This window comes from Macrotis lagotis, chromosome 3 (genome assembly GCF_037893015.1).
Source record: "Macrotis lagotis isolate mMagLag1 chromosome 3, bilby.v1.9.chrom.fasta, whole genome shotgun sequence".
Taxonomy (NCBI): domain Eukaryota; kingdom Metazoa; phylum Chordata; class Mammalia; order Peramelemorphia; family Peramelidae; genus Macrotis; species Macrotis lagotis.
Genome location: NC_133660.1, coordinates 58,815,156 through 58,831,342, shown reverse-complemented (window position 1 = coordinate 58,831,342; position 16,187 = coordinate 58,815,156). Strand labels below are relative to the sequence as shown.

The 16,187-nt window shown below is 37.7% G+C and overlaps 1 protein-coding gene across 2 annotated transcripts in view; it reads right to left on the bottom strand.

Annotated features, from left to right (window-relative positions):
• Positions 1-6,936, bottom strand: part of DKK2 (dickkopf WNT signaling pathway inhibitor 2) — a 134,679-nt gene extending 127,743 nt beyond the window's left edge. The window contains exon 1 of one of the 2 annotated variants that reach the window (XM_074228743.1): positions 5,795-6,936. In XM_074228743.1, coding sequence (XP_074084844.1) covers positions 5,795-6,055 — 261 coding nt within the window. In that variant the 5' untranslated portion in view covers positions 6,056-6,936. The remainder of the gene's footprint in view (positions 1-5,794) is intronic. The other variant, XM_074228744.1, reaches the window with a different exon arrangement.
• Positions 6,937-16,187: the final 9,251 nt, after the last annotated feature.

Sequence of the window (16,187 nt, the reverse complement as noted above, 5' to 3'; positions counted from 1 at the left end):
CAATGAAATAAAAATGGCATTTTATCTTAATGAAACCCTCCAAGTCATTCCTACTCTTAATAACCTCATGAGTAGTGGAATGCAAATTTTATTGTCTCCATTTTACAAATGAAGAAACTGAGTCTCAGAGAGTTTGTGTGACAATCAATATCTCTCTGCTAGCAAGCAGTGAACTTGGATTTCAAACCCAGTTTCTATGGTTCCAACTACAAATGCTTTCTTTACTAGACCACATAACTAACCCCAACAGAATAATGTAACAATGATACACTTTTTCTTACAATTTACCTACTATATACAATGCTAATCATCAGTTTGATTCAATTCAAAGAAATTATTACTCAAATTAGCTTTTGCTATTGTTAACAGACAAATATTTCATTAACTGATTGTTGAAACAATATTTTAAGTTGTTTTGGCATTGTGGACTCATACAAAAAAAACCCCATAAATATCTCTCATTCTTTTCAATAATCCACAAAAATAAGCAGAAAGAAGGTCAGCCAACATGCCAGTTCCTATTTTATAGAGAACTAAATAGAAACACAATTCAGGAAAGCAACCTTGTGAGAAGCAACAACCTCAACAAAATCCCGCAAGTCATTCCAGTAGCAAGCTTTCAAAATCAGTTTTCTTAATTCCCAACTCAACTAATATTCTAATAAGAAAACAATATCTTATCTCTAGAGAACATGTAATGCATACGGGTATATAAATAGGAACATGGATCAGAAAGTAATCTTTGAAAATTGGTATAGTATTTAAAAGCACTTTTTTGATATTAATTTTGCAGAGGAAAGATGAGGATGCTTCAAGATTCTCTCAGAATAGTTCACTCTAGTAAGGCCTAGAAATGGTTTCCTTTCACAAATTGAAGAAATGCAAACTTTGTCTCATTTTGTGAAGGGGGAAAAAGAGGGAACAGATGACCTCTGAGGGGAATACTACGGAAGAGTGTGGCAATATCAGAACAACAGCTGGAGTGCATTTCAGTAATTTTGTCCCCTTTGCTCTGTATTATTGGACTGCAACAAAATGATAGATGTTCCTAGTTAGATATCTATTAAAATGCTTGACCAGTTCTGCACAAGGTAAATTTCTTCTTATTTCAACCTTCAACTCTCTATTACCTACTTTAATGAAAAAATATTGCTTTGCTGATGACCCATACCAATGGATGAACCTATGTCATTTCTAATTACCTTGGCGATGCATTATGTGATTTGCCGTGCTTCTACCCAAGACACCTACCTTCCAAATGGGACTTTATCTAGGCTGATGACTGACAAAGAGAAGTGATTTAAATATAGACTATAGGAAAACTAGGCTAATATTTAAACACATTGCCATAGAGAATTTCATACACTGCCTACCTGCATCTCTTACCAGTAATTGAGAGTAAATGCTGTAGCAAATCTATATTTTCACTTGTTTATATCAATAGATGAATATAAAGTGTATCCATGTGTAAATATTTAAAGTATGTGTGTATACACAATATATGTATATTTATACAATTATGTTGAATAAATATGTGTGCTCTCTCCAGTGAGCTTCTGTATTAATAATGCATTTGGGAATAGAGTATTCATTTCATGAAAAGTAACTTCAAACCAAAATGCTGTGAGAATCCAAATTAAATGAGAAATCATGAAAAATAAATAGAGCAACCAAATACTTTTTATTTTATAGAGGCAAGGACCAGAAAGTTTATCTGTATTTTTAAATCATTTTTGTTTCTTTCTTAATCACATTTTTTAATATTTCAAAATCTTATATCAATGCATTTAAATGCATCTCATCTTTAGATCTCAAAAATGTAGGAAAAATAGGAAATAATACAAAGAAGAAATAACCAATGAACAGTTCAAAGTTTATTTTTGACGTGAAAAGATGCTTTTAATCAAACAAAATGAAAAGGTAATGTTAAAGAGAAATTAAGCTTATAAGGGCAAAATTCATGAACTCAAGTTCAAATCTTTGAGAAGAGCAATTCTAATTAAACATTGCAAATTAATTTTGCAGAAGGCTAATTTATTAACAGTTATCTGTGTTTCTTTGCTAAAATTAATTGGTCCTTTTGGAATTCTGGGTGGAATAATTGAATTGGCTTCATTTACTTTAATAGATATGAGACACAATCTTTTTTAACTTGTCTAAATATTGAAAGCAAAATGAATCCACCTCCTCGTAAAAGTATTTTTGTTTAAATGACTTGAATACTTATATCCCTGATTTTCTACCTCAATTATTGGATAATATAAGGTGAAATTATACATAAAAAGAATATTATTTTTCAAAACACTGGGCAAGAGTATTACATACTTAAAGATACTGTGAATAATTTGAACAAAAAGAAAGACAATTTATTCAGGATTTTTGCAACTATTAATGAAACTACCTATAGAACAAGTATCATTAATATCTGGCATTTATGTCAAAGTAAGAACAAGTTTCAATACATTGTTAATGTGCTAATTTTAAAAGATAAGACAGAGATCTAATTTTCTCTTCAAAGACAGATATGTTATCCATTTTTAAACAATCTATACTAAAAATAAATCTGTAAAATAGTTATCTAATTCAATTTCATACTAAAAATTATCTAATGATTTATTCCCTTCCTAAATGCACATTTATCATAAAAATAATTTTTAGATTTTATTTTTACAGCTCCAGAAGACAGTGTTTTTTTTCCCCTTTCTATTTAGAATGTGTGATACTAATAGTTTTAGCCTGAGGAAAATAGATTAAATCTCAGACTTTTTACGAGGTTATCAATATCATCAGTTGAGGATATATATTTTTTCCTTACTAGAATCATTACCAATTCAACACTATCATTCCAATTAAACATGTAGTCAACTAAATTTTTTTATGAAGATGACTGATAACATCAAATCAATTGCGGACCATAGTTCCTTTCACAAAGACATCAGGTAATGATAATATTCAAAAGCACAATGTATCGTAATTTAAAAATTCAATATTTTCAATGGGAAGAGAGCCCTCACACAAGAAATTATAGACTTTTGGAGAACTGAAATATTATTTAAGTTAATAACAGTGCTATGCTCTTATCACAAATTTCTAATCACCAACACAGGGAAAATGAAGCAGTGTTAACTAAGTGTAACACTGAACTCCATTAGGAATAGAGTTTAGGATATTTAGTAGTTAATGACGTCCAATTTAGTCCAAGATATTTCACATTCATCTGCTGAGCAAGTAAGATGCTGACATTTATAAAAGATAATTAACATGTATATAGATGACTTTTGACTGAAGAACTAAAACAGTTTAGTAATTCACCTGTTGCGATTTTCCCAGCAACTGTATATGGAAAGTTCAGATAAAATACTGTATACTGGTATTTATGATTGCCTACAGTTGTATATTATTATCTCATGGAATAAATGTGGCTATCATAGAGTATATATTATGTACATACTCATTTTACAGATATATGTTTATATACATATTACATATACCTTCTAAAATGAATTCTAATTTTTTGGAGAATGTTAGTCAATTAAAGTTTTCTTATACTAAAATTCTACTCTGATGTCTCTTCACAGAATATTACCAAGAATTACTAAAGAATATTACTAAAGCCTCAAAGATCATACTCAGTGGAATACAAGGTTTTTCAGGTTTCATGAAACCAGAAGTTCTGAAACCTGTCATCTAAAGATCAGTTTGGCTGTGAAGGATCAAAAAGGCTTCTCTCCAGTCTGAATACAAAGTGATGAGTTTTATGTACAGCAATAGTAACTCAAATATATACATAAGGATGTGTGTGTATGAAGGTATATGTAAATAGGCATATGTATATATAAATAATATATTTATATATTAAAGGGGCTTTGATATATAAACATATATATATATATATATATATATATATATATATATATATGAATAGGGGCTTTGGTAAAATGGATAAATAGGGGGCAATATCTTACCAAAGATTTTCAACCTTTCAAAGCAAGTATAAATTTCAAATATTTCAGCAGATGAAGGTTATTACTGAGTTTTGTTGATTGTTATTGTTTTAAATAACAGAGCTGTATGGCAAATCCCTAAGGCTGACCTCAGTAGAAATCATGTATCAGTTCAATAGAGTCTGCTGACAAAAGAGACTAATGTGAATGGTCACACCATCCCAGGAATGAGACTGGGAGGAAGCAATCTTTAGGGATCATTTAGTCCCTCTTTCTGCCTTTGCCAAAAAGTGATATAACCTACAGCGGATGATGCTGATCTATCACTGTAGCCAAGAAGTAGAGATAAAAGTAAAAGATGAGTCTGCTAAAAGAACAATCTCATCAACTATATCCTCATCAAATTGTATCTTGCATTACACCTGTTTTCCATAATCAGAAAGAGTGGACATACTCTATATTTTATTTGTTGTTTCAAGATAATAAATTGAGTCAAGAAAGGGAAGAGGGTGTCAGGGAGAATCAGTGTGTATTTTGTGGAAGGGAGAAAGATCTGGTGCCCATCAATCTGAGTTAAGGAAGAGTGTGCCCAATTAGGATAAATTTCATTTATGTTGTTTGAGAGCTAAAAAAGGAAGGTGGGAAGAATCTAAGAACTGAAGAGGATTTGTTTTAGCTTAGTTTGGAGGACATAAAGAAAAGGGCTCCTGGGGAAACAAGTAGCTTTCCTGGGGCTAGGAGATTGTATCTAAGATATAGCCAGGAGAGGTTTAGCAAAGGGTTAGGCTCAGAGCAGGAATTCACTCCATCCTTACTTCTGTCCCTGATTGCCCCCTTTCCAGAATGAAAAGAACACCAGCTTCAGTCAAACAAGTGTATTAAAACCTCAAAGAGAACCTGAGCTTAGCAAGTTTGTAGTTTAACTTCAGAGAAAGAGAAAGCTACTATGAATAACCTAGATTTGGCTGTTGGTTATTTGTGTGTGTTGGTATGCTTATGCATATGCATATTACCCTCCAGAGAATTCAATTCTGTTTTGGTTTCAGAAACCCAGATTCTGGGCTTGCACCTTCCCCTTGGTTTTCCCCATGCCCCCAGGGCCCCCTCTCCTGGCCATCTAGTGTCAGGATTCACAAAATTTGAGAATATGTCTGTGAGTGTGTGTGTGTGTGTGTGTGTGTGTGTGTGTGTGTGTGTGTGTGTCCCTGTGTGCATGGGGAGGAGAGAGGGTTTCTGCCTCCATGTGTAGAAGACACAAACAGTGGCACACTGTGACAGAAGCTGAGATAGTGCCAGTGAAAGACACAGAAACAGGGAAGGGGAAGCCGAGAGAGACCCAGATAGAGGCAGCAACTTTTAAGCTCCTTCCAGGCTTTTTTGCCCTGTCCTGTAATGATGCATGTGGGGACCATCAATTGATCTGAGTCCCTAAAGTTTTCTTTTCAGGACTGAAGAACTGGAGTTCTTTAGAAACTCGCTCTCTACCTATAATCAACACTGACGTTCCTCTTTGGGGAAGGGGGGGGGGAAGGCAGTTGTATGTCATCTCTATGCCAACTAAGAGGCTTTGGGATTGAGGAAAACGAGACGAATCAACCAATGTGTGTCTGCATCCATATCATGTCCAGGTAGATGTCTAGATCATCTCTCTATTATCTCCCTCCCCAAATTCTGTCCTTGGCAAAGTATCTGAGCACACCCTCCCGGCACCCACTCGTACGCCCAGACTTGCCACCGAGAAGACCCCGCTTGGGGCCAGCGCTGGGCGAACACCGCCCAGCTGGAGCCAGCACCTCACGTAATGACAAGTCAAACAGAAGCAGCGCTTTGGAAGTAGAAGGGTCCCATACCTCTCCTTGCTGCTGAGTGGGTTTTGAAGATTTTCCTACCTGCCCCAGGTTTTTGCCCTTCTTACTGCTGCCGAAAGTCAGTCCTTGGTAGATGGCCGCAGATCGATTGGTTGCCTGTGTCGGGGTCTCCCCGCCCAGGACCGACTTGATGGAGTTCAGTTTGGATCTGGAGCTTCCCAGCTGGGAACTCTCCACCATCAGGACCGCGGCTAGTAAAAGGAAGCAGCGGGAGGACTCCTTATGCCACATCCTAAGGGTCATCTCCCCGGCAAGGCAAGAGGGAACCCCAGGAAAGGTTAAAAGCCCAGGAGGGGAGGGAGAAGAAAGAGCAAAGAAGCAATGAAACTCAGAACTGGTCTTCCAAAGAGAGCCGCCAAACAGCCCGAGATGCAGGATGCGAGGGGGAGTCTCAGTCACTGTCCCCCCAAATCTGGAGTGACTTCCTAGCAAAGTGCAAACTCAGTCTTAGCCCTTCGGCCTGGGAGTTTCGACAGCAGAGGTCACTTCCTCCCCGCCGGGTTCTTCAGGACTGGGGGAGAGTCTTCAGGCAGGGAAGTGAGAGGCGCCTCCCCACCCCAGAAGGCGTGCCCCAAGGTGATGCGGAGCCCAGCCTGGCTCGTGGCAAGGGAGCCAGGGGCTTCCACGTCCGCCCTGCCCCCAGGCAGCCAGAGGGGAGAGAATGCAAGTCAGCCCCGATTCAAGGGCCCCCGAGGGCTGGAAGGGTCGGGTGATCCCCCCCCTCATGTACACCCACACCTCCTCCTTGAGTGGTCTGGCTTTGATTTTTCCTCCTGTTTTCTTTCCTTCACCCCTTGTCTTTCCCGGCTTTGGGGGGTCCCTGCGCTGTGTCAGAGCACACGTCCTCCAGGTCCAGGCTAGTAGGCGCTAGTTTGGGGAGCCACTCGAAGAGCAGTCCCCCCAGGAGCTGGAGGAGACCCCGAGCCAGGGGGATCCCCGCCCCCAAGCGCACGCTCGGGCCACAGTCGGTCTGTTCTTCAATTCCACTCAGGGCAGCCCCAGACAGAGCGGCAGGCAGAGAGTGCCCCGTGCTCTGGGCACCGGCCCGGGCCTCTCTCTCCCCTCCCCTCTCTGTCTGTCTCTCTGCTCCACTCCCTCACTCCCTCACTCTCTTTGCTCCCTTCCCGCTAGCCCCTTTTCTTTTTATAGCAGGCTGCCGTGGGCTTTCGAGATTCCTCCGCCCCCAAGCCGAGTGACAAAGAGTGAAACCGATTCTCTCACCCCCCCCATCATACCCTTGCTCCCCCCTCACTCCCCTTCCTTCCTTCTTCCTTCCTTTCCTCCTCCTCCTCCTCCTCTCCCCATTTCCCTCCCCCCCCCCTCCAGCCTTTTTCGGTCCTCTGTGTGTCTGCTTCACGTGGCCATCGGACCCCGAAGAATGAGGGGGGTCCAGGGCTGCAGTTCCTGCGGGGATGCGCCGGAGAGGGAGAGGGCTGGGCGGAGGAGACCGCATCTGGGGGGGGGGGGGGGGTGGGGATGGGGAAGGGGAGGCGGGAGCTCCCACAGCTGGACCTGGGCATTATCGCCCAGAAGCCCCAGTGTCTAGGGGAAAGAAAGCTGGGGAGAAAACTGAGGTTTCAAAGAAGGGCGTGCCGGGCTGGGGCCCCTGCCAGGGACGGGCACCCTGCTCTGGGATCTGATCATCTGACAACGTCCCCCCAGCTCCAGTGTGGACTCTGGGGGGGGGGGGGAGGCTGTGAACGTGTGTCCCTTTGAGTGTGGGAGCCTTTAATTGTGTGCGTGTGAGTGTCTACCTGCCTGAGTGTGGGGGGGGGCTGGCTGTGCCCGGGAGGAGGAGTGGGTGTGCTCCCAGAATTGTGTGAATTAGTCCGAGTGTGTGTGTGTGTGTGTGTAAGTGTGCACATGTGTGTGTTTATGCATATTTATATATGTGTATCAAATCTGTGTATGCGTGCAAGCATCTTATGAATGTGGGTGGGGGCATCTCCAAGGGGACCTCTAAGAGTTAGTAAGCTCCGTGGGTTTGTTAGGGAAGGAAGGGGAAAAAAATTAAAAACAGGAGGACTTTGCCTTCGGGAGTCATTTGATAGACGCCAGGTCCACTTCCCCAGCAAGGTGAGAGACAAAGTCACATCGGGACCTCGTTGCGGAGGCAAACCGGCAGGATCGGGGTTCACCTTGTCTGGGTCATGTTTCCAGGCTTTTTCAATTGTTTTGTCTGAGAAGACCCAATCTCAGGAAAGAATGAATGGAAGCAGCTGTGCTCTGGAGCAAACCTCCTTTTCCTTTCTCCCAGACAGGCTCACAGGTACTCCCGAGGAAACCTCTCCTGTTCTGGATTCGGGGGGTTTAAGGGTCAGGCTTTCATCTGGAGGGATGAGTCTGTTTTAAAAATTATATTAGGAATAACAATAACAATTTTATTCAGATTCAAAACTTCAAGCACACCCAGAGGTCCCTAAAAGGAAGATAGCATTGAGAGATGTTAAACACGCATTGGTGCTGAGGATTGAGTTGAATCTCTATGCTAAGAAGCCAGTAGGTGGAGAATTTTACCTTTAAGGGGAAAGGAATAATAAAATTCGTATCTAAACACTCTCATACTATTGTAGGAAAGACAAAAAAAAAGTCCAGGGTATTTCTGCTTTTTAAGTGATTTACGGTTTGAAGACTGTTCTCACTATCGTTCTCTTAATTGTAAGCCAATTTACTTCCTCGGTGCCCTTTCTCTACCCCCCCCCCCCCCAACAAGTCAAAAAGAAAGAGTAAGGAGAACTTCCCTAGCCAAATTATTAGAAAGAGTCACTAACTGCTTTATTTCAGTAAGAAAGATCCACAGGATATTTTGTAGAGTTGAGATTCTCTGAAAGTTTCCCCAAGCCCTAGAGGTTTCTCATTCTGGGAGCTCCCTCCTCACACTGAAATTTATCATTTTCAGTGGATTAAAGATTGGCATGTTTTCTCTTCTTCCTTGGATTCCATTGTTATTGTTCTTTTAGGGGAAGCAGAGGGTGGAAGATTTTCACATTTTAATGATTTCCCTAAGTTTTAACCAGGGAAGGAATTTGTAAGAAGAAACCCAACATTCCTTGTTCTTCCAGAGGAAGGAAGCTGGGTTAACACTTAGAAGAAAAAAAAATAGTTGTTGGGACAGTGCATTGCACTGGGGTAGTAAGAGAGGCAAATGCTATAATCAAAAGGAAATCTCATAGCTGAGGGACCTTAATCAAGTCACCCCTCTGGGCTTCAGTTTTCAGAGTTGTCAAAATGAAGGCATTGGTCCGAATTATATCTGAAGTTTCTTTACAGACCAGATTCCTGAACTTGCCTCATATACCCAGCTTAGAAAAGTTAAAATGAAAGATTGAGAAGTTAAATAAATAAGAATCTACTGATTTAGTCAGTAGTAGTCATGATTGATAATAGCTATTATGTATATAGCAGTTTAAGGTTTGCAGAACTCTTTACACGTTATCTCATTTAATCATCACAGCAGAAATCTTGTAAGGTAGATCCTATTAGTATCCTCATTTTACCTATCAGAAAACTAAGGCATGAAGAAGTTAAATGACTTGCCTGGTTCACAGTGTGAAGCATGAGGTAGAATATGATTCCTACTTATTGCCTAATACACATATAAGCTCCATTCCTCTCTATAGATGTAGAACATTAGATTGAAATCTAAACAAATAGATAAAATATCTAGATGAAGATATCTAGATGAAGATATCTATATAGACATTTTAAACACATAGCTATATAGATACATATAGACATAAATACACATAAATAAAGGATAAACAGAAGGCAAAGTTGATGAACCATTTGACACAATTCAATTATTTGAAATGCAGTTCTATATTAGGCATGATATGGAGAAGTCAATGAGACAAAGCTAACATGTTCAAGGAATTTATAGTCTAGTGGGGTAGATAAGAGAAGTATGCAAATAGCTATACTACAAAAGAGAGTAAGATAAGTTCTCTAATGAGTATGAGCAAAATGGCACAGGGCTAAAGAAAGAGGAAGGAAGTACAATGAGTTGAAAAGACATTTAAGAAAAGTAAACTGCTACAATGTCTTTTTTTTCCTTCCTTTCTACAGACTCAACAGTCAAAGATAAAATAACGATCAAGCACAAAACCCTAATTCCAGTCTTGCACATTTCTTAAAAGGAAAATTATACTCTGTATAAGTACACATTTTTGCACTAAAACTATTACCTAGATAAGTAAACCAGGTCCAAGAGAACATCTCATACACATATCCTTGTGAAGACAAAAAAATTAAAGTTAATCAGAAATTCACTTTCTTATTCACCAAAACAGCTTAGGCAAAAGCAAAGACAAAGTCAATCAGATACAAAAGTCAGCTTTGTGCTTATGATTTTATGTGCAATGCACACATATGAAAAGATACACATACAAATCAGTTCTTGAACACTATAAGCAAGTAGACACTTTGAGACTTCAATGGTGCCAGTGATTATTGTCTTGATCATCTGTGGGCATTTTCATCCATTTGGGCTGATCAAAATCCATCCACAGTTTGGGAGATAACCATTGTAAAGTGCTATTGACAAAACATCATCAACAGCAACAACAACAACAAAATCCATCCTCTCATAATCCACTTTCTCATGAGGAGCTTTTCCAAACTTAGACTGGTCCTCAGATGACAGACATATAGTATAGTCCTGCGGCCCATTCTTGACGCCTTTCCAGCTGGGTTAGAATCTGCCAGTACTTGCATTCTACTGGCATAGCTTTTGTCAATTCAAGGTCACCTACTGAGAAAAAGGACTTTAGTAGAGAATACCCATCCCCTGAAATAAATAGATGCCCAGATCCAAGAGTATGTCCGCACAAGTTAATATAGTCCTTTAAAAAAGCTGAAATAGGGAAATCACAGCTTTCTTCCCCTTGTAAAGAGGAAAAACTATTTTCTACTCCTTTTCTGATAAAAGCAAGGACTGTTTTATGCATTAAAACTGTGAGTATTCTTATTTCTTATCTACAAACCTTACTTTAGGATCTTCCAAACCCTTGCCTCATAACTCTTGCCCATGCAATAGGATAATGAAAGCCACTTCAGTGGCTTAAATCACTAATATAGAACTGTATTTCATAGGTGGCAAGGATTATTTTTAAATGCTTTTTATAACTTCCAAAACTAGAAAAAAAAATTTAAAACCCCTTTTTTTTCTGCTATACTATATTCTCCTTACTTCTACAGACTGAAGTATTGATTTTATGCTGTCCTATTTCTGAGAATGCACTATGGCCTAATTTAATTTTTATGCCAACAGGAAGTAAAATGGTTGAAGAACAGCTACTGTCCAGTTAGACACTCCCTAGAGATGTTGTTGTTGTTGTTCCTCTTAGCATTTGTAATTGAAGAACACCATGAAATAGAACAAGTTGCTGCTAGGTGGTGAGACTGATAGAGAGCTGGGCAAGCCACTTCACCCTGTTTGCCTCAATATCCCCATCAAACTACTCTAGTGTCTTTGCAAAGAAAAACCCCCAAAAGGAGTCACCAAGAGATAGATATGACTGAAAAATGACTGAACACACACACTTTCAAAGTTCTGTACCAATTAATGTGGATATGGAAAAAAAGAGCACTTATGTCCTCTGGGAAAATATCACATGACTGGACACTTTTTTCTTTCCTTTCCTTTCCTTTCCTTTTCTTTTCTTTTCTTTTCTTTTCTTTCTTTCCTTTCTTTCCTTTCCTTTTCTTTCTTTCCTTTCCTTTCCTTTCCTTTCCTTTCCTTTCCTTTCCTTTCCTTTCCTTTCCTTTCCTTTCCTTTCCTTTCCTTTCCTTTCCTTTCCTTTCCTTTCCTTTCTTTCCTTTCCTTTCCTTTCCTTTCCTTTCCTTCCTTTCCTTTCCTTTCCTTTCCTTTCCTTTCCTTTCCTTTCCTTTTCCTTTCCTTTCCTTTCCTTTCCTTTCCTTTCCTTTCCTTTCCTTTCCTTTCCTTTCCTTTCCTTTCCTTTTCTTTTCTTTTCTTTCCTTTTCTTTCCTTTTCTTTTCTTTTCTTTCCTTTTTCTTTTTTAAGACTGAATTTCCTTTTTGCTCAAACTGAAAGTATAGGGTTTACTCACAGGACTATCCTATCACTAATAGGCAGGGAAGCTTTGACCAGCTCTGTTTGTAACATGGGCTGGTTTACACCTCCTTAATCAACCTACTGCCTTCTCCCCTATTCCTGTGAACTTACTTTTTTGATTTTTCCCATCAGTATATACCAGTACAACTCAGAATTCTCAAGATCAAGAAATTCACAAGTTTCAGTCTTCCCCAAATGTGGAATTACATATATGTACTACCTCACCTAACCATAAATCTTTATCATTTTAGCTATTCTTTCCCACTTTTCTTGACTCTCCCAAAACTATTTTGGTTCTGTGGAGTAACAGTAGCACTCATGGGGTGGTTCATTTCCCAAAGATCCACTAAAAACCTACCCTTGGGTTACAATCAAAGGATATTTTCCTTGGAATAAAAACAGTTTTTAAAGGACAGAAATAAGGCAAGGTTTTTGAGAGGAGAGTAGGGAATAGAGTCAACAGGATGTCCTTGTGACCTCAGGGACCTATCTTATATATGAGATACTTCTGGAATGCATGAATGACTAGTTAAATGAACAAATGAATGAATCATCTCATCCTTCAGTACCTTTTCCTTTCACATTTTTGGAGACTATCATCTTATATAACAGTGACATCCTTCTTCAGGAATTCATTAAAAACCCTCATTACTCTTGAAACCCTCATAATACTTATCAGTCACTTGGAGAGGTTGTCACTGTCATGCTTGTTCTCTACCCCAAAACACATATGTCTTTCTCCACTAAGGAAATATTTAATTCTCTCAGGTTCAGGGTCCCTATATTTCCCAAAGTGTTAATAGTTAATGCATTAAATTAAATTTTTCTAATCTACTAAGAAAATTTAATGAAGGCCCTTGAGTTCTTCCTTTCCCTTGCTACATCTTCAATATAGATTAGACCTGTGATTTCACTTATCTGGAGAACTATTGGACAAGGAAACTTTATTGTACCCATTCAGAGCAATTCCTTATCTACAACTTAGAATCAAAGATTTAGAAATAAAAGGAATTTAGGGTCTCTGAAATCCAACTTATTGAGGTTCACATAGTTTGTACATATTATAGGCAGGACCTGAAGCAGAATTTTCCTTGTTCTAAGGCACCACCTGCTGCTTCTCTGAAGATAAAATATACTTGTTACAACACACTCATGTATATATTTTTCTGTATATTCTTTTTCAATTTTTATTGATATTTTATTTTTAAAAATGCATATTATAAAAGCTTTTCAGCATTCATCCATACGCATATGTATATTTTTAAGTTACAAAATTTCCTGCACTCTTCCTTCCCACCCCCCTCCCCTCAGGGGCAAACAGTCGGGTTAACATTGTACATTCATATTTTTGATAAACATGCTTACAGATTAGTCACTTTAGGTATAAGGAATTAGGATTAAGGGAAATAGGTACATAAGAGATATTTTTATAAAGTGTTCATCAGATTCTGAAAGGTTTTTCTATTTTGTTTTGTTTTCTTTTTCTTCTTCTGGATGGGCATAGCATTGTCCATAGCTGGTCTAATAGGTTTTCCTAGCTCTCTGAACTGCTGAGAGGAGCTGCTTCCATTAAGGTTGATCATCTCACAGTATTGCTGTTAATGTACACATTGTTCTCTTGGTTGTACTCCATTCAGCATCAGATCCTGTAACCCATCAGATTCTGTAACTTCTCTAGAGTCTGACTATTTATGGTACTTTATAGAATAATAATATTTTATTGTATTTATGTACCATAACTTGTTTAGTCACTCCCCAATTGATGGGATCCCCTCAATTTCCAATTCTGTGCCACTACTAAAAGAGCTGCTATGAATATTTTGGAACATGCAGTAGGATTTCTCCAATTTTTTTATTATTTCTTCAGAATATAGGCCTAGACTTGGAATTGCTGTGTCAAAGAGAATGAACAGTTTTTATTGCTCTTTGGGTATAGTTCCATATTACACTCCAGAATGAGCAACTCCACAATTCCACCAGTAAAGCATCGATGTTCCAGTCCTTCCTCAACCTCTCCAATATTGATCATTTTCCCTTTTTTTTCATCTTAGCCAAGATAGGTGAGAGGTGATACCTCAGAGTTGTCTTAATCTGCATTTCGCTAACCAATAATAATTTGGAGAAGTTTTTCATATGATTGTACAGTTTATAGTATAGATATAGATCTGGTAGAACTAGAGAGAAGAGATAATAATGTTTTAAGTGTGTGAGCAGGAAGGATAGAGATTTTTCTCTATCCTTTCATATGATTCTTCATTTGAAAACATGCCTATTCATATCCTTTGACATTTAATCAATTAGGGAATGACTTATGACCTTATAAATTTGGATGCAATTCTCTATATATTCTAGAAATGAGACTTTTATCATAATTTTCTAATTGTGAAAGATTGTTTCCCAGCTTTCTGCTTTCCTTCTGAATTTGGGAAGCATTGATTCTATTACTGCAAGCCATTTTTAATTTAATATAGTCAAAAACCATTCATTTTATAGTTTATGATGTGCTCTATTTCTTGTTTGGTCATAAATTTGTCCCATTTCCTTAGATCTGACAGAGTATTTTTTTAGTTTATTAATTTATCTATGGTATCACCCTTTATGTCTAAATCCTGTACCCATTTTGAACTTATTTTGGTATGAGGTGTGAGATGTGGTCTGAGCCTAGTTTTTGCTATACTAGTTTCCAGTTTTCCCAACAATTTTTGGCAAATAGTGAGTTCTTATCCCAGAAGCTGATGGTCTTTGGGATTGTCAAACAGTTGATTACTATAGCCATTTTACTACGGTTTCTTTTGAACCTAATCTAATCCATTACTCTATTTCTTAACCAGTACCAGGCAGTTTTGATGATGCCGCTTTACAGTGTAGTTTTAAATCTGGTGGAGCTAGGCCACCTTCCTTTAATTTTTTTTTTCCATCAGTTCCTTACTATTCCCAACCTTTTATTCCTCCAGATGAATTTTGTTACTATTTTTTTTTCTGGCTCAGTAAAATAGTTATTTGGAATTTTTTGTTTAATAGTTTTAATTTGGAAGTTTAATGGCACTGAATAAGTAATTTTAATTTGTATAGAATTGTCATTTTTATTATATTAGCTCCGCCTAACCATGAGTCATTGACATTTTCCCAATTATTTAGATCTGACTTTATTCGGGTAAGAAGTGCTTTAATAAATTGTGTTCATACAGTTTTCTTAGTTTGTCTTGAGAAGTAGATTTCCAAGTATTTAATGTTGCTATAGTTACTTTAAATGGAATTTCTCTTTCTATCTCTTGCTCTTGGAGTTTGTTGTTCATATATAGAAATATTGATGACTTATGCAGGTTTATTTTACATCCTGCTTCTTTGCTGAATTTGTTAATTGTTTCTAGGAGTTTTTTAAGATGATTTTCTTAAGTTTTTGAAGTATACCATCATATCATCTGCATAGTGAAAGTTTTACTTCCTCATTGCCAATTTTTGATTCCTTCAATTTCTTTTTCTTCTCTTATTGCTAAACCTAGCACTTCTAATATTATATTGAATAGTAATAATGATAATGACATCCTTCTCTCACCCCTGATTTTATTGGAAATGCTCCAAATTTATCCCCATTATTTATAATATTTGTTGGCAGTTTGAAATAGATACTAGTTATTATGTTAAGGAAAATTTCATTTATTCTTAAACTTTCTAGTGTTTTTAAAAGGAATGATGTTGTATTTTATATAATAGAGGTTTTTTCAGCCTCTTTTGAGATAATTATATAGGTTCTGTTGCTATTTGATATGTTCAATTATGCTGAGTGTTTTTTCTAATACTGAACCATCTCTGCCTACTTGATATAAATCCTACCTGATCATAACTTGCTGTTGTCTCATTACTAAAATTTTATTTAAGATTTTTGCATCAATATTCATTAGGAGATTGATCTATACTTTCTTTTCTTTGTCTGTTTTGATTCTTCCTGGTTTAGGTATCAGCAACATGCAGGTCATCTATATTTTTTAACCCAAAGAAATTGACTCTAAGAGTAAGTTTTGCAAATCATGATGGAATAAAGATATCATGGTAAGTAAGGAAGGTAGACAGGCCTTTTTTTTTTTTTAGCTGCAGTCATTGAGGAAGAAAAGTATATTAGACTGGATAGACTTTCAGTTGGTCCTTAAGTGATTGGTAAGATTTAGACAGGAAGACAGAAGAGATAATGTTTTAAGTGTGTGAGCAGGAAGGATAGAGTTTCTCTCTCTATGTAAAAGTAAATTATTTCTTTAAGATTCTAACAAACATGAGCTTAGTCACAAAAAAAGTAGTTGATTGGTG